The sequence below is a fragment of the Eleutherodactylus coqui genome, chromosome 3, assembly GCF_035609145.1.
Source record: "Eleutherodactylus coqui strain aEleCoq1 chromosome 3, aEleCoq1.hap1, whole genome shotgun sequence".
NCBI classification, from domain to species: Eukaryota; Metazoa; Chordata; class Amphibia; order Anura; family Eleutherodactylidae; genus Eleutherodactylus; species Eleutherodactylus coqui.
In genome coordinates this window covers 48,350,517-48,374,678 of record NC_089839.1, presented here as the reverse complement: position 1 = coordinate 48,374,678, position 24,162 = coordinate 48,350,517, and the positions used below count along the sequence as shown (strand labels likewise).

The 24,162-nt window shown below is 44.6% G+C and overlaps 1 protein-coding gene across 2 annotated transcripts in view; it reads right to left on the bottom strand.

The window, feature by feature from the left end:
* Nucleotides 1-24,162, bottom strand: part of THADA (THADA armadillo repeat containing) — a 551,380-nt gene that overhangs the window by 184,066 nt on the left and 343,152 nt on the right. For both annotated transcript variants that reach the window (XM_066595569.1, XM_066595570.1), the window contains exon 29: nucleotides 4,523-4,691. In XM_066595569.1, coding sequence (XP_066451666.1) covers nucleotides 4,523-4,691 — 169 coding nt within the window. The remainder of the gene's footprint in view (nucleotides 1-4,522; nucleotides 4,692-24,162) is intronic.

Genomic DNA, 24,162 nt, shown 5'->3' with positions numbered 1-24,162 from the left:
GCACCAGAGACAACCACTATCAGCTGCTGCGGCGATCAGCAGGGGGTGGAGACCACAAACAGCCAATCGCTTGCTGCAGGGGGAATGTCATACTACATGGTGGGTATTATTAGAGCTATCGATGTCAATCACTAGACAAGGGGAGGGGGGTGTGGAAGGCCAAGCGAAAGACAACTTGGACCAGAATGAGCTGCAGATCAGATGGATTTACATAGAATGCAGAAAACATGTTAACCCTTTGCAATCCAATTTTGGATTCAGGGTTTCCTAGGGGGCTTTCTCTTTCTGCCATTATACAATGGCGCCATCTGCTGGCTAGAGCCAGTACTGCGGTATGTGACATGCTGGAGAGGCCCTTCACAACAGAGCAGCCAGTAATCTGCAGTAAGAATACCCTGCAGGATGTCTTCTGACATCGGAGCTGTACAGCCTTCAATCAGAATGTCTTCAGACGTCAGACAGTAGATTGGAAAGGGTTAAAGGACATGTAAGGGTTGTTGATCTGTGGATTATTTAGATCGGATTATAGTCGGGACATAATTTTTCTCCTGAAATTGGGAAAATTGGCCTCTACCTCATTGTTGTTTTTTTTCTTGAAGGGGGGGGGGGGTTGCCTTCCTCTGGATCAACATTGGGGTGGGGGGTGAGATAGGCTGGACATATGTCTCTCTTCGGCCTAACATACTATGTTACTCCCAGACAGCTACACTTCCAAAAGCATGTGACCATAGCGTAATGTACTGCTGGCAGTGATTTATGACAGAAGTCCTCTAAGTCAGAAAACTCTAAGTAGACTTTATGAAAATGGATTTTCTACATTGGACCAGCCCGTTAAACTACTCTGCACCTCCCAGAATCCAACCTGCAATGCTGTGGCTACCGTCTTCATGTCAGAGTAGAATATTGGACAGAGGCCATATCAGTGTATTGAAGGAGCAGCAGAATAAAAATGTCCTTCCAGGCGAGCCGTTCCATGCATTCCTAATATACGTAGCATAAAACTACATTTATGCTCCAAAGGAAGCCGGGGCTTAGATGACAATTATTTCCATTTACAGCCAGCCTGCTGTTTACACTTATCAACATCTGCAGGTGATCCCAGACTGCACGGGTTTAGAGAAGTATCCGGAGGTCTCTGCAAACCATAAGGGTATATAAGGCAGAGGTACTTCCAGATCAATAGCAGATACAGCTGGCATCTGCGGGCGTAATGATAAACAGCATGCCGGCTTCATATGGAAAACTGAGCTGCACGTTTATACTGCTCGGAGGAAGAGCTGGTTCCTGGAGTAGTCAGGGCTTGGAGGGCAGAGTGATTTGGGAAACAAGTCTTCTTGCCCACTATGGTATGCTGGGCTGCAATGAAGCCGGTCACGCAATTCCCAGCTCTTCTCCAGATTCCAGCATTTGCTATCCAATCTTATCCAAGATTCCTGCATGGATCGCTTACACTGATGATATGACTGCGGGGGAGGGGAAAATAATAACTGTCTTATGAAAGTCACCGGCATGAGATATATCTGTTTAACTCACATCTATCCATCATTCCATCTCTAATCTATGTGTGCACTTCATAACTATATGTCCAACCACTGCATGTATGTATCCATCTTATATCTATCTATCTCATCTCTATCTATCTATCTCATCTCTATCTATCTATCTCATCTCTATCTATCTCATCTATCTCATCTATCTCATCTATCTATCTATCTATCTCATCTATCTCATCTATCTCATCTATCTCATCTATCTATCTCATCTATCTATCTATCTCATCTATCTATCTCATCTATCTATCTATCTATCTATCTATCTATCTATCTATCTATCTATCTATCTATCTATCTATCTATCTATCTATCTATCTATCTATCTATCTATCTAGTTACTATATATCTATCCATCAATCTCATATCTATCTCATATTTATCCATCTATCCCATATCCATCCATCTCTCTATCTATAGGCCCATTTACATGCAACAATCATCATTCAAGAGCCATCGTTTGCGTGATAATCGTTGTGTGTAAATGCTTCCATCTTTCACTCTTCGGATGAACAATGACTTTTAGGTAAGCATAAAATCCACTGTTCAACTGAGTTCAACTCAGTTCAAATCCACTGAGAAGAGAACACAGACCATATGCTGTGCTTGCTGTCCATTGTGCTGTATTCTTCACGGGAGCTGCTGGTTACATTGTATTCAGCAGAAAGCCCATGGCAAAACAGTCGTTTAAAAATCTTTTCAACAATCATCTTTGCGTGTAAATGGGCCTATCACCTTCATTTGCATGCAAATGAGCCTCCAGGAGCTGTATGCAAAGAACAGCAGGTGGTCTGTTTTCTGCATTTACCTTCTTTGTTCTGCCACGGGCTTTCTGCTGAATACAATGTAATCAGCGCTCCCATGGAGACTATAGCACCATAGACAGCAAACACAGCATGCGGTCAGTTTTATCTTCTCTCCGGCTGAATGACGAATTTTATGCTCACCTAAAAATCATCGTTCAGCCGAAGAGTGAAAGATGGGAGCATTTATACACAATGATTATCGCTTAAACTGTAGCTATTCAGCAAATTTTGAGCCATAATCGTTGCATGTAAATGGGCCTTATCTCTCTCTATCCATCAATAAATCCATCTATTTCCTATCCATCTCCTATGAATCCATCTGTTGAGCCATTCATCTGTCTGTCCACCCATCTATCCATCCATCAACCTGCCTATTCATGTCTTTATATATATATATATACCTATTCATCTATGTTCCCACCCGTCCATACATTTTACTAGGCCTCTTTATATATCGCTCTATGTAATCCATACTTTTATATCTACCTAAAAACAGGCAGCACTTCAGTGAGTTATAGATCTAGCTGCTGCAGATCTATAACTGTCCCTTCTATTGTCCCTTCCCCGCTCTTAGGCCTGCTATAGACATACTGTCTGACAACCACGCTGAACATATTCTAATATTCTGCCTGTCTCGTATGGGAAAGTAGTCAGTGCCATGCCTGGCTGGCAATGAAGGAAGAACTGAGCAGGAGGAAAAATCAGCTTGGAAGCCGGCGCCCCATGCCATTTCCTACCTTTAAGCTGTTGTCCTTTAAAGTTTTCTAAAAACCTTTATTACCTCTATGATGCTACCCTTTGTGCACGGCATAAGTCACCAAGCTTCGATAATAGATTAGGTTCACCTTATGATCTCACAACGGCTCTTGCCAAGTGATAAACTGAGCTTGTATGAATGAGCTCTGCTACATATGTATGTATGTACTGTGCATCTGTTCATAGCTAACCTTTCCTATAAATTGCCAAAGTGGTCATCATCTGTGATGTAGCTGCATACATAGAAGAGATGGCATTGCATAGTCAATGTCACCTCTTAGTGTTGGTGACATAGGAGTGCCCGAGCCCAGACCTGCGCCCTCCCGCCACCTCTTGTAGGAGATCACAACAATGCAAACCCTTTTACTAAAGCAGGGGGTCAAACTCATTTTCACAGAGGGCCACATTAGCATTATGGTTGCCTTCAAAGAGACATTTATAAGGGCTCGTGCACACGGGTGTATCTGCGCTCTGTATTGCAAGCATACGTCTTACGCACATAGTACGGATATAGCTTAATCACCACCGAGTTGCACTACTGTACTCAGACATGTGTTTTTCACGTATGTATTTCACGCACATGGATAAAAAAAACGCAGTATGCCTTATTTTGGTCCGTATTATGCACCAAAACTGCTCATTAAAGCCAATGGGATTGTGTACATCCGCAGTGAATATGCATGATACGTGTGTATTCACTGCGTATTTACACACGAAGGCAGGAAAAATCTATGGGACCCGCTTGCATTTTTTTGTGCATGTGAAAAAAGCAGTGAGTACGTGGACAAAAAAAAAAGAACACAAAAAGGTCAGAATACACAGAGTTTTGATCCGTGAAAACGCTTCCGCCCGTGTGACTGAGCGCTAAATGTAACTACTTCTTAACATGGCTATGGCGCTCCCTGCACTATGATGGGGTTTCTCCCCTTCATCCTCTTTATCATTGAGCTTCCCATCTTGGAGGATGGTTAGGGTACCTGGGTAGGGCTTGCAGCTTGGAGGGTGGCTAGGATGCCCAGGTAAGGCCATTAGAGCTGTGCCACCACCTGCTGAATAGCTGAACAGTGCGGTGTGGACGTACGCACCAGAGTTCAGAATCTGATATGGCACCCACTCCCTGTGCTGGCGCCGCCCCCTCTGCCAAGCGCCCAGGAAAAGTGGAGAGCCGGTCCATCTGCGTCCGGACCTCATCGCAGGCCACATAAAATGATGTGGCAGGCCGTATTCGGCCCACTGGCCTTGAGTTTGACATGTGTACTAGAGCAATTACCTCCTAGTGTTATACTCTCTTTGTACAGTGGGGCCCTGTTGAGGTACCACCCGGGGCCAAGCGCATATTGTGTCCTACCACAGTTTCCAAAGTAACTGATGCTGGACCAGTTTGGCAGGGATATAATAAACAGTCCATACCTGCAGCAGCACGCCGTGGATGTGGTTCTGCCGTACAATACAGCTACTGGAATCTGGAAGGCTCCTTAGCAGGCTTGCAGCAGTTAGAGGAATGTCTTGTACCATGAGAAAAGGAACAAGAGCCCGTGCTGCCATCTCCCGGGAACGGTAAACTGGCGAATGGCCACATCTGGGGAAAAAAGGGAAACTTTATGTATAGCCAGAGTTTTACACAACACCCTTTAAAATGATCATTTTGTCCTTTAAAGGTCCTTATATGATAAGATTCCCTTTGTTTCTGCATAATCTGCATGACAACCAGGATGGCCGGTACCCAATATGGCTGCTATTACAGACCACTAATGAAATGGCTTAGTTGTCCTAGACTCTCCAGGGAACCTGTCATCACCTAGGAGCACAGGTCCCGAGGAGTCCAGCAATGTGCCTGGCATGCCTACCTGGCCTCCTGCTATCACTCATGGGAAACGGCGTGTGAAAAGGGCAGCGGACTCATCCCCACGGGCTATGCACGCCCATAGACCGCAATGTATGTGTGTCTGCAGAGATGAGTCCGCTGCACCGTCCAGGCATTACACATGTAAGAACATGGCAATGGGGAGTTGGGGAAGTATGCAGAGTACATCCCTGGAATCCTTGGGACCTGTCCCATGTGCATTATAATTTAGGTTATGCTGCTCATAGGTGATGACAAGTTCCCCTTAACCCTTTAGTCACACGGCCTATCTTAGACCTAAGGACGCAATCATTTTTGGGGAATTTTCCTCTCCACTTTTCAAAAGCCGTAACTTTATTTTCCTGTCAACCTGGCAGTATGAGGGTTCGTTTTTTGTGTGGTGAGCTGCGGTTTTCATTGGTACCATGTGTTTTTAATGCACCTCATCCAAATGCTGCGACATCCATTTGAAAACTCTGTAAAATGTCGTCATTTGCGCGGCGTTTAACTAAACATGTGTGCAAGAGTGGCTTCACTACAGTGGGTGTTGAACCTGCGATGCTATGATCTCACTGATAATTATAGATTGCAGTACTTCTGTATTGCAATGCATTATCACTAGAGATGAGCGAGCATGCTCGGTATGGGCAATTACTCGAAAGATCATCGCATTTTTCGAGTAACTGCCTACTCGTCCGAAAAGATTCGGGGGGTGGGCAGGGGGGAGAGCTCTCTCTCTTCCCCCCGCAACCCCTCGCTCACCCCCGCCTCTTTTCGGACAAGTGGGCAGTTACTCGAAAAAAGCGGTGCTCGTTCGAGTAATTGCTCTAACTGAGCATGCTCGCTTATCTTTAATTATCGCTAATCATCGCAATCAAGAGCCATGGCAAACCAGGACGCAATTGTCTGGCGTCCCAATTGCTATCCAATGGCCCTTTGCAATTACATGGCGGAGGGCAATGGCATCATAGAAGGAGTGTCCTTCCTCTGTGAACTCTTTACATCAACATTGTTCTCACCGATCCACGCTGTTGCAGCAGGAGGCTGGCTGTCAGTCACAGCCGACTCCCACTGTGGATAGCGTGGGCTCAGCTTCTGTAAGTATACGGCCATTCACGGGAACGGCTTCCTAGCCAGGATGTACGCTTATGTCTTGGGGTGGTAAGGACTTAAATGAGACTTGCTATGCTGTAAAATCAGCGGGGGGGGGGGGGGGGGGGGGGTAAAGCTCTGTAGAAGTGGCCCCGCTGACCATTGCCATTTTTTTTTGCATACTCACCTCTATTCACCCATAGCGGTTCTTTCTTTAGATCGGCTCCTGGCGCTGTAAATCTAATAAATGGGCAGTCTCCGCTGCTCACTGTCAATGGCTGACATCAGACCGTAAAGGTTTTGCCCACAAGTGGAGCAACATGACTGCTTTCTCCCACCTGTCCACGGGTTCTATATTTGGTATTTCAGCTCAGTCCCGCTGACGAAGGCCGAGCTGCAATAACACATACAACCTATATACACAAGTATGCTGCTGTTTTGGAAGCAAGCAGCCATGTTTTTCTAATCCTGCACAACCCCTTTAAACCCATCTAGCTACGCAGTGACACATCTCCCGCTCCATATGATTGGTAATTAGGCAGTTTCACTGTCTGAAAAACCAGAAAATGCTTTTTTTAAGATTATTAAAGAAAAAAATATTTAAAACAGCGCCACTGTTCTGCATGGGTTGTGTCTGGTATTGCAGCATTGACCTGAATGAGACTGATCTGCCATACTAGAGACAAAACAAAAAAAAAAAATCTCCTTTTTCTAATAGTCGGCTAGCTTTCAACTAACTACTTTTTTTTTACGCTTAGTTGAAAATGCCCTTCACGGGCTAATTATTAGACTGGCTGTGTGTGTAATGTAATAATACATCCCGTAGGCGTGGCTATGGACGGGGGAAATAATCCCATTTATTGTACGATTCAGCTGAGGACACATGCTGACGTTTATGTAATAAGCGCATGGCTCTTAATATGGCCTAGTTTATTCTTCGGGGCGGTGAGTCACCTATTCTATCCCTTCTTTGCCAACGTCAGTTTTGTATTATTTCTGAATTATCAGCTGGAGAGCGGCGCACATTCCTCAAGTGCTGACTGGGGCTGCTTTTCTTTGATTGCTAATGGTTTAAGCATCCACAGGAAAGAGACATCATTGTGGCAGAGCCGTGACTCATCACCGTAATACTCCGAATTCTCATGGTAACCCAGACACACAACAGCTGTGGAAATAAGAGAATCGAGGGACATGGAAAGCACAGGCTGTACTAGAACCGCTGCGGATATAGAGCCTGCATCAGAACCTCTATGGAAACAGAGCGCAAAGTAGAACACATCCTCCAAAATCTGACCCAATAGATATCGCTGCGTTTTCTCGTGGCAATATCGCGACAAAGTTGCACGACTTTGCCAGGATTTTTCAGGGGGCTTGAAAAATAAGCCTTACTCCCAAAATAAGCCCTAGTTGCATAAAAAAAAAATACCGGAGCTTCTCCTTCTGAAGCTCCGGCATTTGTTTGTAGTCTTCAGCCAGAGCTTCCTGGACAGGAGGTTCAAAAATCCCGCCTCCAGGAATCGCTGGCTCTGATTGGTTCTTGAGCGCTGCAGTAATTGATTGGCTTCACATGCCTGCAAATTGTAGCACAGTCGTATCGCGAGAAAATCATGTGATTTTGTCGCCCATGTGAAAGTGGTCTTATGTTTTCTTCCAAGGTTAGACAGTCCTATTGACCGGAGTGGTCTGCTCTGCCATTCTAGATGCCCCCTGTTCTACATTCTCTGGGATCAGCTTTTCAGAAAAGAGCCTATTTCATGACGGTCTGGCCCATTTTACATCTATTTTTAATAATCCTGCCTTCCCATCTGGCATGCATGTATCTTGATTCTTCGGTTGGGAGTCAGGTGAATTGGTTCAGCTTTGACGTGTAATGCCTTTTTACCATCGCTGCAGGCAGCTGACCGACCGCTCGCTTGGCTCTCCTATGATGAACTATGCGCTTTATTAAGAAGAGTGTACCACTCCCTACTCTTCGAATGTCATTATCCACACGGTTTTGTGCAGATTTTTTTCCACAGCGTGTGCATGAGATTTTCAAAATCTCATCCACTTTGCTGCTACAACTACTGTAAATCCTCTGCATGTAGTAATAGTAACCCCTTATATTGGTGGCCCCAGTAGTAATAGTGTCCCCTAAATTGGCCCTTAGTAGTAATAGTGTCCCCCACAGGGGCCTCAGTAATAATAGTGACCCCTACATTGGCCCCAGTAGTAATAGTGACCCCCAATATTGGCCCTAGTAGTAATAGTGTCTCCTATATTTGCCCCAGTAGTAAGTGTCCCCTCTATTGGCCCCAGTAGTAATAGTGACCCCTATATTGGTCCCAGTAGTAATAGTGTCCCCTATATTGGCTCCAGTAGTAAAAGTACCCCCTATATTGGCCCCAGTAGTAATAGTGACCCCTGTACTGGCCCCAGTAGTAATAGTGACCCCTATATTGGCCCCAGTAGTAACAGTGTCCCCTATATTGGCCCCAGCAGTAATAGTGACCCCTATCTTGGCCCCAGTAGTAACAGTGTCCCCCATATTGGCTCCAGTAGTAACAGTGACCCCTATATTGGTCCCACTAATAGTAGTGACCCCTATATTGGTCCCAGTAGTAACAGTGTCCCCTATATTGGCCCCAGTAGTAATAGTGACCCCTATATTGGTCCCAGTAGTAATAGTGACCCCTATGTTGACCCCAGTAGTAATAGTGCCCCCTATATTGGCCCCAGTAGTAATAGTGCCCCCTATATTGGCCCCAGTAGTAATAGTGCCCCCTATATTGGCCCCAGTAGTAATAGTGACCCCAGTAGTAATAGTGTCCCCTATGTTGGCCCCAGTAGTAATAGTGCCCCCTACATTGACCCCAGTAGTAATAGTGACCCCCAATATTGGCCCCAGTAGTAATAGTGTCCCCTATATTTGCCCCAGTAGTAAAAGTGTCCCCTCTATTGGCCCGAGTAGTAATAGTGTCCCCTATATTGGCTCAAGTAGTAAAAGTGCCCCCTATATTGGCCCCAGTAGTAAGTGACCCCTGTACTGGCCCCATTAGTAATAGTGACCCCTATATTGGCTCCAGTAGTAACAGTGTCCCCTATATTGGCCCCAGTAGTAATAGTGACCCCTATCTTGGTCCCAAGTAGTAACAGTGTCCCCTATATTGGCTCCAGTAGTAACAGTGACCCATATATTCGTCCCACTAATAGTAGTGACCCCTATATTGGTCCCAGTAGTAACAGGTTCCCCTATATTGGCCCCAGTAGTAATAGTGACCCCTATATTGGCCCCAGTAGTAACAGTGTCCCCTATATTGGCCCCAGTAGTAATAGTGACCCCTATATTGCTTCCAGTAGTAATAGTGACCCCTATGTTGACCTCAGTAGTAATAGTGCCCCCTATATTGGCCCCAGTAGTAATAGTACCCCCCCTTTATTGGCCCCAGTAGTAATAGTGCCCCCTACATTGGCCCCAGTAGTAATAGTGACCCCAGTAGTAATAGTGTCCCCTATGTTGGCCCCAGTAGTAATAGTGACCCCTATATTGGCCCCAGTAGTAATAGTGCCCCCTACATTGACCCCAGTAGTAATAGTGACCCCCAATATTGGCCCCAGTAGTAATAGTGTCCCCTATATTTGCCCCAGTAGTAAAAGTGTCCCCTCTATTGGCCCCAGTAGAAATAGTGTCCCCTATATTGGCTCCAGTAGTAAAAGTGCCCCCTATATTGGCCCCAGTAGTAATAGTGACCCCTGTACTGGCCCCAGTAGTAATAGTGACCCCTATATTGGCTCCAGTAGTAACAGTGTCCCCTATATTGGCCCCAGTAGTAATAGTGACCCCTATCTTGGTCCCAGTAGTAACAGTGTCCCCTATATTGGCTCCAGTAGTAACAGTGACCCATATATTGGTCCCACTAACAGTAGTGACCCCTATATTGGTCCCAGTAGTAACAGTTTCCCCTATATTGGCCCCAGTAGTAATAGTGACCCCTATATTGGTCCCAGTAGTAATAGTGACCCTTATATTGGCCCCAGTAGTAATAGGCTCCCCCATTGCGGCCCCAGTAGTAATAGGGACCCTCATTGCCACCCAAGTAGTATTAGAGTCCCCCATTGCCGCTATGTTCTTCAGATGCAGGGAGAGGTTTAGCACTGCAGATTACAATAGAGCGATTGGGACAGCCATGGGCCCCCTTGGAGTCTTGTGCCTGGGACAGTCGTCCCAATCAACCCCTATTATAATCCGCTATTAGTCCCTAATTAATTCACCCCTGTAGCAGTGTCCGGACAGGCTCTAATGAGGAAATAATCATGCAAAACCTGTACTCCGCATAGCAAGGCAGATCACGTGAGTAGAGACGGCGTTGCTATGCCGATCACAGGTCCTGCACACTCATTTCCTAATTAAACGCAGGTCTGGACACTGCTACAACAGTGAGTAGAGCGGGGACCTAGACCTTCCGTTGGAGCTCCTGACAATAACTCGTGGAGCCCCAAGGGCTCACCGGAGCACACTTTGGAAAACCTGCTCTACGCTTTAATCCTCTCTCTGATGGTCCCATGATATCACTCTTATCAATTAATGGGCCACTGACCTGGAAGTACAACTGGATAGTTCTGCTAGACAGAAGATTTACACGATCTCACTTACCCTGACGAAAGGAATTATGAATTGTCATCTCGCTGGTATAGATGCCCAGTTAAAGCCCATTTGTTTGTGCCTGCGGTTCCTGATACCTGCTGACATTGCAATTTGGAGAAGGTGGCATTATATATATATATATATATATTAGTGGGGAGGTCTGCTGATGCTCACCTTCTGGGATTGGGTTCTAGGAATTTATCATAAGGTTAGCGGGACCCAGATACCGAATACACCCACCCTGGCTTGGTTATCTATCTCTTCAGCCTCCATTGCATGGAAAAAAACATTCCCTCTTGCGATTTTTCCTGGTTGCGGCTCGTGTTGTGGTGCCTTGACATTGGAAATCCTCACACGTCCTATCCATGATATAATGGGTGCAAGAGCTAAACATTATTATGCTCCTGGCTGGTGATGCAGATGCCCAGGAGAGTTTTCTCGGTATTTGGACACTTTGGATTATGTTGAAGACCTCTGACACTTTCCTATCCATCTGACTCCTTTGGGGCTGCGGATGCTGGTTGGCAGATGGGACTTGGTGATGATTTTTACATCATCTGACGTCTTGTATTGCTACCTTTGCAGCCCTCTACCTGAGTCTTTGCTTCTTTTTCCTTCTCTCCTGTCCCCTCTCCCATTTTTCTTTACCTAGTCTATTTTTGTGGTTGTTTTTGCCATTTTGCCCCAAATCTATGTCTCTAACCTTATCTTTTTTTTTTTCTTTTTTTTTTTGAATAACAATTTTATTGAGTGTTTACAACATAAAGTTTCATACAGGCCGGATTGCAATGATACAGCTGATATCAGTAAGAATTCTTATCCTAACAAAGGCACTATTAACGGTCTTACAGTTCTCATTCCTGCTGCAATAACCTGCATTCTTTGCTTTCTGTAACAACAATAAACTGTATTGAACAAAAATTTTTCTTTGGACCGTATTATTTGCTCCAGTAACGTCCAGATAGTGGGGTTGCTGCCTACGGGTGAGCCCATATATCTAGCTGCACTTGCTCGGTTGGCATCGGTCCACTGCGGTCGAGCAGCTTCGTTTCACGGTCTGATGTAATTAACTATACATTAGGAGGCTACCCGATACATCATGGCAGCCTTCGTTCTGTATAAACATATTGCGCATCGTAACATAAGTGGGGGGTGGGGAGGAGAGAGGGGGTAGGGGGGCGGGGGGTGGGTGGTTCTTAGGGTTTGTACTTGGGGTTAATCCCCTCGTTCTTACTTTGTAGTCGTTGTGTCTTTCGGGGGTATAAGGTGCGTGTGTCGGTTGTGACCGATATAGCATGGGTGCTCCCCGCCTGTGCCAGCCTCCGCGCCGGTTCCAACGTCCGGGGCCTCTTTCCCGGCAATGCCCGGGTGTTTGTTTCAGTGTTTTAGGTGTGGCTGTGAGTGGGAATACTCCGCCTTTAGACCCATGGGTCTCCCATCATCTCACGTCTTGGTCCAGGGGGACTCCAGAGATTGTGGGCTGAGCTACTCTAAGGTATTCTTTTCCACAGCTCCCATTCCTTTATGAATTTGTCTCGAGTGTTGGTTTTCCAACTCGTTAGTTCCTCCAGGTTGTATAATAAGTCCACCCTGTCTCTCCACTGTGCTGCGGTTGGGGGGGATTTTTGTAGCCACATGGTCGGGATTAGGGCCTTCGCGACGTCTAACAGTAGGGCAATGAGTTTGTCTTTGAGGGGGTGGAAATTGTCTGACGGTTTCCATAGGAGTACCAATTCTGGTGTTAGTTTTAGATTTGGTTTTACGGTTTTGATTAATTCCTCAATGTCCTTCCAGAACGGGCCTAGTGCTGGGCAATCCCACCAGATGTGTTTGTATGAGCCTGTCGCGGCGTCACACCTCCAACACCTCTCGTGGGGGGCTAGTTTATGTGTGTATAGCCATTGAGGAGTTCTATACCACCTTGCTAGTATCTTGTAGTGGCTTTCTTGTAGGAGCTCACAGGGGGATCTCTAACCTTATCTTTGATGCTACAATAACAATTCATTTATTTCTCCTTTTCAGCCTGGGTATTATCCTGGGTTTGTATTTTTAATTTTATACTCGTTTTAGTTCAGATTTTGTCTTATTTTTGCAAACCAAAATAGTCTGTGCGCATCTTCTTATGACGTTCTGTCACTCCCACGTAACATACATACTGTTTTTTCCCCCTGAAAATAAGACACTGTCTTACATGGACACACAGTGTCTTATTTTCGGGGTGGGGTGTATTATAATACTTAAAAAAAGGACGGCGTTCAGGTCTCCGTTGCTGCTGCAGGTTTCCGTGTCCTTCGGCACGCCAACAGAGCAGTTCCTCCTGGTAGCGGGACTTGAATATTCCGCCTCCAGCAAGCTAATGCTGTGATTGGTTAATCGAGCACCACATCAGCCAATGAGAGCAGACACTCAATTAACCAATCACAACCAATCATTATATGACATCACTGAATGTTTAAACAATTGGTTCTCCAAAGAGGAAATGACTGATTGTAAACTACTTAAGACACACAAACTGCTGCTGTTCATTGATTTAACCAAAAAATGAAGGAGTCCGAGCTTCATCCAGATTCTTTCCACTAGCATTGATGATCACCGCCTGGCAATTCCTAAAGCATGTAAGGTATATGTACATCCTTCTCCTGTGCACATATAAACAACATGCATTGTTGCAGATGTTTAGATTTCTCTATTAGCAGAATCGGCCCTGCTAAAGAATGTCCTCCTTTCTATTCTGACCTTCGGGGGAAGGGGGGGGGGGGATGATTTCCCAAAGGAATTTGGCTCCGGCTCAGTGGGAAGTCTGGAAAATGGGAGCGGGGCCAAGTTGTTCTACTGGCAGCGACTCTGAGCACAGGGGACTTCTCAAAAAGCATATGAAATGCAGATCTTTTATTACATGCTTGTGCATCTGGTTACATAAGGTGCGGCTCTCGGCAAGTAAACACATAATTACATTTCAGTTCATTATAGAAAAGAAAAAAAAACCCTTCTTGCTGTATCATTTCCCATCATTGACTGGAAAAGAGGAAAAGGAGAAAAAAAAAATTGGAAAGGAAAAAAGGAGAGAGAGAATGTAAGTAGCCATGAGTCATGTGAACGGCAGGATCCAATTTGCAGCTGCCCTAAAACTCTTACAATGCCACAGTCATAATGCAAGAAGTAATACAGTGTTTGAGCCACTTTGTTCCGGGATTAAAATAGAGTTTAAACGGAATGTCACCTTTTAATGTCGTTAACCGTCCAACATTCTCTGCTGATTCATTTCATAATGCATCTTTATGACCACTGAAGCACAGTTTTTAATATAGAGCTCCACATTTCCTGCCTAAATGTAACTGATAATATTATATTTGCCTCCACTAGAGGGAGCTCAGGAGTTCATTGCATACTGCTTTATTATTAAAGAGGTTTAAACTGTAAAGGACATACATGGAGAAGTGCGTTATTGGCTTGAGTTTTTCGGACTGATACCACACTTGCAAATTTGAGATTTTACCGCGATTAGCGTGGCGTTCTGAGTGTCGCGTTCATCGTGGTATTGCGCTCCCATTGTTTTCACTGGAGCCTAGCAGACATCCATTCGATCCGTTTGACAGCTGGAAAGTGCTGCGATTTTTGAGTAGAGTCTGTTTTAGTTTTTGCGTTTAGTGCACTTCATCAATAATGAGTTGTGTTAAACCCCGCTGTCGGCGCTGCTGTGTGAGGGAGGCCTAAGAAAATTGCATAATTGCACTTGTGATTTCCATGCACGTAATAAATGTGCATGAAAATCACCCATTATTCCTTATGGGAGCAAAAATGCATCACATCACACTGGCATGTATATGCGAGCACGACACAATTTTTTTTTCCTGCTCCCTAGATTAGAATGGGGGATTCTTCCAATAGAATCACCCAAAAATAGGAAAAACTGCAATTTTTCTCTTGAATCACTGAGAGAAAATCGCACATGTACATGCACCCATTAACCCTTTCCAATCCACTGTCTGACATCTGAAGACATTATGATTTAAGGCTGTACAGCTCCGATGTTGGAAGACGTCCGTCAGGGCACTCTTACTGTATATTGCCAGGCTCTCTGCTGTCGGAGGCTGTCCAACGTGTCACCTCATGCAGTACTGGCTTTAGCCAGCAGATAGCGCCGTTGTATAACAGCAGAAAAAGAGTAAGCCCCCTAGGTAAACCAGAATACAAATTGGATTGGAAAAGGTTAAAAAAAAATGGCTTCTTTTCCTGTTGATGAATTTTGAGCAATTATCTGTGTCTGTGTAAATGGGGCTTAAATCACTGTACATGATAAGAGACAACTTTATGACTCCGCCGATCCCGAGAATGGTGGTACAGTAGGTCAGAGGTCATACCTGTGCACCGCTGCTCCATTCATTTCAATGGGAACATTGGAAATTGCCGAGTACAAGCATTGGTGATCTCCAGTGCTTCCATTGAAAATAATGGAATGATTCTTCATGCGACCTCTACTCAATTCATGTGGGGACTTTCGAGACCCCCGTTCCCAAGATCGGTGGGTGTCCCAGTGGTCGGACCCCACTGATTATAAGATTATCCCCTATACATAATCCCTTTAAAGTTTTCAATTCAAATTCTTGTTTTTAAAATACTATATAATACACATGTTTTTTTTTTTATAAAAACCTTATGTGTACCACAGCCTGGGATAGGGAACGGCAGGGGAGAATGTTCACCTTCGCTATTATTCCCTAATATAGTTCTAAATATGAGCAGCAGAGAGCTGACAATGCAATAAAGCAGCGATGGGGAAACTTATTCTCCGCAGCTTCCCTGTATTCTGTCAGCTGACAAGGGGAAACCCATGTTTAAAAAGGTCAACTAAAAGTCATCGGAGATTTTTATGTATATATATATATATACACATACACACACACACACATATATATATATATATATATACATACATACATACATACACACACACACACATATATCTATATTTATCTATCTATATATAGTAAAATAAAAAATCTGCCCGGGCTCACATGAGCGTTTGGTAAAACACTGCGTGTATAACGGTGAGCAGGTATCTCACCGCACTTAGCAGCGATTTTGCACTGCGCGTGACAGCATTCACATGTGTGTATTTTTGTGTGTGCAACTCGCTCGTGCTTAAAAATACGCAGCATGTTCTATTTTCCTCCGCTTTTGCGTCGGGAAAGAACACATCTTGATCTCATTAAAGTAATTGGCCATTTCAATGGTTTAGAACAGTGACGGCGAACCTTTTACAGAGTGCCCAAACTGCAACCCAAAACCTACTTATTTCTCTCAAGGGGCGGGGCTAATCACAAAGTATGATTTTACCCCCGTCGTTATAAAAAGGACAGGGCTGCTTCAAAATAGACAGGTTGCAGTTTTTCCTGCTTTTTGGATGCGGAATTTGCCACGGAAATTTCCACTAAGGACATTCTGCAGTATTTCTGCATACCCCAGTAGTAATAGTGACACCCACAGTGGCTTCAGTGGTAATAGTGTCCCCCAATGTTGCCTCAGTAGTAATAGTGACTCCCACAGTGGCCTCAGCAGTAATAGTGACCTCCACAGCAGCTTCAGTGGTGACAGTGTCGGCCAAAGTGGCCTCAGTAGTAATAGTGACCCCCACAGCTGCCCCAGTAGTAATAGTGATCCCCACAGCAGCCCAAGCAATAATAGCGACCCCCCCCCCACAGCGGCCCCAGCAGTAATAGTAACCCCTACAGTAGCCCCAGCAGTAATAGTGACCCCTACAGTAGCCCCAGCAGTAATAGTGACCCCTACAGTAGCCCCAGCAGTAATAGTGACCCCTACAGTAGCCCCAGCAGTAATAGTAACCCCCACAGCGGCCCCAGTAGTAATAGTAACCCCCCACAGCAGCCCCAGCGGTAATAGTGACCCCCACAGTAGCAATAGTGACCCCTACAGTGGTCCCAGAAGTAATAGTAAACCCACAGCGGCCCCAGTGGTAATGCTATTACTACTGGGGCCAATATAGGGGACACTATTACTAACAGTATACCCTATATCAGCCCTAGTAGTAATAAAGCCCCCCAGAGACCCATATACTTACCTCCTCCTCATTGGAGTGCTGCTGCTCCTCTGCTCAGCATTGCTGCAGACAACAGTGTGTACATCCGGACGCTTCCTCCCCTCTGCTCTTGCGGAACCAAGGCGGAGACATCAGGGGAGGAGGAATACCGGCTGGACGGTATTCACTACCATGGTGAGCAGCCGCCAGCACACGTGACAGCCGGGAGGGCTTGGTGTGTATTTTTTTGTGCACGCAAAAAGTACAGTAAGAAACACTGTTGCCCGTGCAAATACACATTGCACAATGTGCAAAGATGTGGTGCAAAAGTGCAGACATATACTCATATGCTTCTGTGAATCTAGCCTAGGTATGGCTCATTTGGAAGGGTTGCCAGCAGAAAAACCTCGTCTGTTTTAAAAATACTTGGCAGCAAGTAAATTTGCAAAAGTTCTATTTGAACAAACTGTAAGTTCTGTTCGTGTCAAAAACAGAACTGATACAGAAAAAAGGACTCGGGTGCATTCACACAAGCGAATTTTCACTTGGACCGAGTTTGAAAAGTGACTGCATGTCCTGTTTTCGTGCGACCCTTGCACCAGAACAGGACATGTAATGTGCGGTGTCCTATACAGCCCAGGGATAGGGTGTCCGGGTGCTATGTGATGCTCTCGGCCATGTGAATACGGCCTCAGACTTCTGGAACTATATCTTTGGACAGATGAGACCAAAGTGGAGATGTTTGGCCATAATGCCCAGTGCTATGCTTGTCGAAAACCAAAAATAGCATATCAGCCCAAACACCTCACATCTACTGTCAAGCACGGTGCTGGAGGGGCGATGATTTGGGCTTGTTTTGCAGCCACAGGAACTGGGCACCTTGCAGTCAATAAAGAGGGTTTTCCAGGGAGAATACTATTGATGACCTATCCTCGGGGTAGGTCATTAATAGTTGACCAGCCGGGGTCCATCGACCAATCAGCTGAGCGGGCGCATGCTGTCTTGCACTGATTTCAATGAGAGACTTCTGCTCCTTCCTTTGTGTATTTGCGGCACCGTCAGCGTGCGCACAATCAGCTGATCAGCCTGGGTTCCGATCGCTGGACCCCAGCCGATCAACTATTGATGACCTATCCTCCCTGGAAAACCCATTTAAGTCAACAACTCTTCTCTATAACAAAGTATTCTAGAGAGAGTCAAATCTACATCAGAACGTCTGAAAAAGAAAAGAAGAAGGTGTTGCAATGGCCAAACCTTAACCCAACTGAAATGCTGTGGGGGACCTTAAGAGCTTGTTGACTGTTTAGCTGCAGTATATTTTGGCATGCTATAGCAGATGTCACCAGCATGAGCTGAGGCTATACCATTTTTGCCTGCTGGGTGGACAGTTTAATTATCATTACCTTCTATGTTCACTTAAACACTCTCCAGACCATAAGAATATAGTCAGGAGAATGAACTGTGATCTCCTCTATTATAACTGTGTGACAGGAGCTGTGTGATGACCATCAGTAACTGTAACAGGAGTGGGAATCATGTAACAGCATCACACAGACTGAGAATTTGACTAGAAAACGAAACCACAACCCCAAACAGATCTGAGCTGGTCAAAACCGAGATAAAAAAAAAAATCACAAAAAGAGGCTAGAAGTTTGAGATAGAAAGAAAAAACTAACCAAGGTAACCCTAACTCACTTACATATATACTGAGGGGATAGCTACATAATGAATTAATTACTTTTTTTTTTTTTAAATCACTGGCGTGGCTCTTTAACACTATGCTATCAATGTAACTCTTGCCAGGCTTCGACACCACTCCTTCAAGTGCTCCTGGAAATTACTCTTAACTCTTGCAAAGCAATGTTGATTGCAGACTTTCAGAAGCTGCAAAGTAATTCCAATACAATGGGTGTAACCACTACCAGTTCTACATGTCCATACCGGATACAGTGAAGGAGACCACACAAGTAGAGAGCGCTGGAGTGCCATACAGACTGCGAGCAAGAAATCTGGGAAAACAGGGGAACGGTTATTACTGTAATCCCCCTCTAATCTCCATGAAGATCGCTATGGAGGGTTACATATTGACAATATGAAGGGATGTTTGACTTTTAATATGCATAACCTCCCCAGAATCCTATCCTGTTTACACATACACATCTGTATAGGCTGATACATGAATATGATGTGTACATAGAGCTTTATAGAAGTAGCCAGTCCTTCGAGCAGCCGATACATTTCCTAATTACCATTGAACAACTGGAGGCTAGAAGACTGAAGCAAATACACTGAATGGCCATTTTATTAGAGAAACCGACCCTTCATGATTGGAGCTTTTCTGTATATAGACTAGACTCGGAGCGCAGCGATACAATCAAAGACGCAAGTTTTCCGTTGATGGGTTTCAATATGAATCCACACTGGAATGGAAGAATCCAGTGATCTGAGCAACGTCCAATGAGGTCTGGTCACCCGCGCTAGACTAGTCAGGATTTTATAACCTGGTGGGGTCTTCTCATGTAACGTGTTGGGGGGTATACTGAGAATGGTGTGATCGACGAAAAGCGTCCAGTGAAAGGGGAGCCTGTGGATGTAAAGAATTAGTTGACGAAAGGGGTCAAAGGAGGATGTCAATAATTGTTGTGACAAACCGGTGATGTACAAACTGCAGCTGGATACAACACTAATGCTCCAACTAAAGTGTTTAAACACACTTGTTCCTTAGCACGGATAGGCTATAACAGCACATGACCAGTTCCAGCGCCGTTCCAGCGCCGAGACTCCAGTTGGCAAAAGAAGCACAAAAACTGGATCACCAAGTAGTAGAAAACCTCAAGTAGTCAGATGAATCCAAATTCATTGCTGATGGAGTGTCAGAATTTGGCACCAGCAGCATGAATTGATGAACCCTTCCTGTTCAAAGCATGTCAGAACCTCCATCTGTAGTAATATGTGATAACTACGAGAAGCTTCCTGTCCGCAGGGGCCAATGTTCCTACAGAATGATTTCATCACCTGGTGGTATATATGCCTTGATAACTTGACGTGGTTCTGAAGGCTGAAACAGGTCCAATGCGCTACCAGATTGGGGGGGGGGGGGGGGCTAACAAGGTGGCCATTCAGTGTATTTGATTGGCTGGCATCGCACACGCCGCTATTTTTTCTTCGTGTTGACCATCTACAAATGTAACAAGCACAATTGTGAATAGAGCCGTGGCCTATAGTAAAGGCTATAACGCAGCGGCCGTAATATTTGCTTCAATATGTAAATTCAGCATTGCAGAATAATTATTACGGCAGAACAGAGAAAGATAAGCGGCTACCAGATAATGGAGAGGATTTCACAAGTAAAATCAGAAAAGGTCAAATTAACCCATCGTTATTTAACTTTATTCTTTTTGCATTTTACATAGAGATTATTAACCCCTTCCAATCCAATTTGTATTCTGGTTTTCCTAGGGGGCTTACTCTTTTTCTGCCATTAAAAACAACGCTATCGGCTGGCAAAAGCCAGTACTGCATGAGGCGACACGTTGGATAGGCTCCGACAGCAGAGAGGCTGGCAATATACAGTAAGAGAACCCCAACAGACGTCTTCCAACATCGGAGCTGTACAGCCTTAAATCATGTCTTTAGACGTCAGAGAGTGAATTGGAAAGGGTTAAGTGTTGGACAGAAGCACTAAACTCAATCTTTAAGGATTTTACATAAGAAGATTTTGCAAAATAATTGAATACGTCTTAGAGAGAGCGCGATGATATTACAGGATATAGGCATTAAATGCCCAGTGGGGTGGTTGATCCGGGTCTTAGAATCAGGTAGGAACTTTTAAAACGTTGATCCACGGATTATTCTGACTGCCATTATGGAGTCGGGAAGGAATTTTTTTCCCCAAATTGGCTAGTTGTCTTCTGCATCATTTGTTTTTTTTTGCCTTCCTCTGGATCAACAAGGGGGGGCAGAAACAGGCTGAACTAGATGGACCTTCCCTCCCTTCAGCCTAATATACTATGTTACTTTAACACAAAAAAATAGGTGAAGAAAATTTTTTTGCTTGTTTTTATTATTTAATATTTACAGCTTTAACCCTTTCCAATCCACTGTCTGACGTCTGAAGACATTATGATTTAAGGCTGTACAGCTCCGATGTTGGAAGACCTCCGTCGGGTTCTTTTACTGTATATTGCCAGCCTCTCTGTTGTTGGGGCCTATCCAACGTGTCACCTCATGCAGTACTGGCTTTAGCCAGCAGATAGCGCCGTTGTATAACGGCAGAAAAAGAGTAGGTCCCCTAGGAAAACCAGGATACAAATTGGATTGGAAAGGGTTAGGGGGGTTTCCAGATGGGAAAACAGGGATATTCTATCCTCGAGAAATGCTGTCAATATTTGCCCAGTGGGGTTCAACCTTTGGCGATCATCAGATTAAAGAGGGAACGTTAAAGATAGGCCATTAATATTTTACTCCTGGAAAAACCCTTTAAAAATGGGGCTGGACTGTAATACCAGACACAGACCACTGACAAGAGTGGTGCTGTTTCTACGAAAACATATCTTAATCTGTTTTTCTAATCTTGCATAATCCCTCTAAAATAATATTATAAAATACAGCATTTTAAAGGGCCACTGCAGTGATTTGTATTCCTATGCATTATGTAACTAGTCCCCCAGTACATAAGTCAGCTAGTATTTTATTATTTAGTTATTCCTTTCCATCTTAAACTCCTGGCCTCCTCCCTCTCAGGTGGTCATGCGATCTCATTCTGATCAGCTCACATTTACTTGGGTTTATGCGTTTTCAGACTAGTCAGTGTAACTCCAGTGATGGACCCTTCCCACACATGCTCCTTAGATGGGGACATGGAAACTCCTATCATAGTTACTGCTGATGATTAGAGGCTCCCGTCACAATAATAGAAAAGATCACAGCTCATCCAGTGAAATATAATAGGTAATGACAATATCTTCACAGCAGGCAGAGATGGTACTGGCTCTAGTTGGCCATGCAATGCTTTGCTAGTGTATCATGGGAGTATTAGCATAGCACAGAGAAAGTGAGCAGGGAGAAATCTCAGCATCAAGATTGTGCCTGCTAAGTATCAGACAGGAGACTGCACTACATGGAAATGACTGCAATATACATAGGAGACGTCCAAAGTGTGACACACAATGAGGTAATGGGTGCAAGGATGGAAAAATCTGTCTTTGACGGAATGGCCCTTTAAATACCTTTATTTGAAAGAACTAATCAGGTCTCCACGCTCAAAGGGTCATGTTGGCCAAAAATACGTAAAATCTATTTACTGGATAGGAGATAAATGCTGGATTTAGGAGGGTTCAACTGCTGGGATTCCCACCGTTCCCAAAATCAGTGGACCTCGACCTGCTCAGCCAAACGAATGTTGCAAGGACAGGTTTGAATGCAGTAGTAGTCGAATCCCCACTTGCCAGTGAATAGGGTTTAACCCTTTCCAATCCAATTTGTATCCTGGGGGCTTACTCTTTTTCTGACGTTATACAACGGCGCTATCTACTGGCTGAAGCCAGTACTGCATCGACAGCAGAGAGGCTGGCAATATACAGTAAGAGAACCCCGACGAATGTCTTCCAACATTGGAGCTGTACAGCCTTAAATCATAATGTCGTTAAACAGTGTATTGCAAAGGGTTAAATGTTTATGGGCTAAATAACCCTTTAAACCCAAGTCAATGTACAGTATAATTAAAATGCTACAACTTCATGTGTACTTTCCCCTATTTTCTGGAACACCCATGCACAAATACATGACTTGCCAATGAACATAAGGGTTAAAATGACCTGCGCCTCCAACAAAATCCCCGCTTCGACACTTCTCTCAGGAAGAGTGACCATTTACAATGCAAATAGCAGGCGATCGATGTGGCTATATAACCTGCATTTCATTTCTATTTTCAGACATTTTCTTGTTTGTACAGATAATATTGGCAAAGGCAGACATTACAAAATAGTGTTTGACAATGACTAACCAAGGACATCTGCGATGGAAAATAAGAAGCGAGGAGAAAAATAATGCGCGCTAAACGCAGTGGTTTACACATCACATGCTTTGTTATGATCCTCACTCTTTCTAGGCCATCGGCACCGCTGGCTTTAGAAGACAAGGACGGCTCATTAATTACTATTTTCACATTACAAATCATAAGTCCAAAAAACATGATAAGACGACAAAACAGGCAGAGAATTCGAGGGAATCTTTAATTCGTTCTGGGAATTCTATAAACGTCTTGAGAAATCCATAAAACTGTTACAACATGTGGGGGAGATTTATGGCAGCCAAACTACACCCGGGATTTCGATATTTAATGTCTAAACAACTGTGCCTATGAAACACGGAGAGCAGAACAATTCTGTGATAGCCTGTCCTTCAAAGAAAAGTGATAGCGGCCATATATACAGTATAGACCCACCTGGGGAGATTTACTAAAACGAACGCACCAGGTTTATTGTATGCCTCACTAGGGAGCAGCTTTATAAACTGTTCACTCACTAATAAAATCTGTCTCCAGATAGTGAAGCTTAAAGCCGTCCCCTAAGAAATCAGGCTGCATGATGCCCATAGAAGTCTATGGGAAGCTGAGGGGGAGGAGCAAAAGACATACATACGCCAGGCAGCCGTTTGCTCTACCTCACAGTTAGGCTGGACACCCACTGGCGATATTTTCTTTCTTGCGCTGCGAGAGCAAGTGAAAACACTCGCCTCGCAGCACAAGAAAGACGCCGGGATGACACCGGGATATCGCCAGTCTTTCCAATGGGGCCAGCAGCAGCAGCGCTAGCCCCATTGAAAAGATATAGAGAGTACCGCGGACTTCTGCCACTGCTGTGACAGCTGTGGCAGAAGTGCAGCATGCTATTCCATTGCTTTCAATGGGATCGGTGCTGCTGCCGGTCCCATTGAAAGCAGTGGTTTTTGGCAAACCTTGCAGTATGATTTTTCAGGGAAGGGCTTTAAATATAAGCCCTTCCCTGAAAAATCATCAATAAGTGGTAAAAAAAAGTTTTAAATAAATTACTCACCTATCCGCTGCTCACACGCATCCTCCGGCTGGGCTCCCTGACACTGCTATCCAGCACTCCCCGCCTCCTAAAAGGGCTGTGCTGATTGGCTGAGCGCTCAGCCAATAACAGCTAGTGTTTAGCTATTGGCTGAATGCTCAGCCAATTACAGATAGTGCTTAGCTAATCATTCATGAATAGCTAAGATAGTGCCTGCTGAAAGTGCTGGATAGCAGTGTCGGGGAGCCAGCCGGAGGACGCGTGTGAGCGGCAGATAGGTGAGTATTTTTTTTTAAACTTTTTTTACCACTTATTGATGATTTTTCAGGGAAGGGCTTAAATTTCAAGCCCTTCCCTGAAAATCATACTGCAAGGTTTGCCAAAAACCACTGCTTTCAATGGGACCGGCAGCAGCACCGA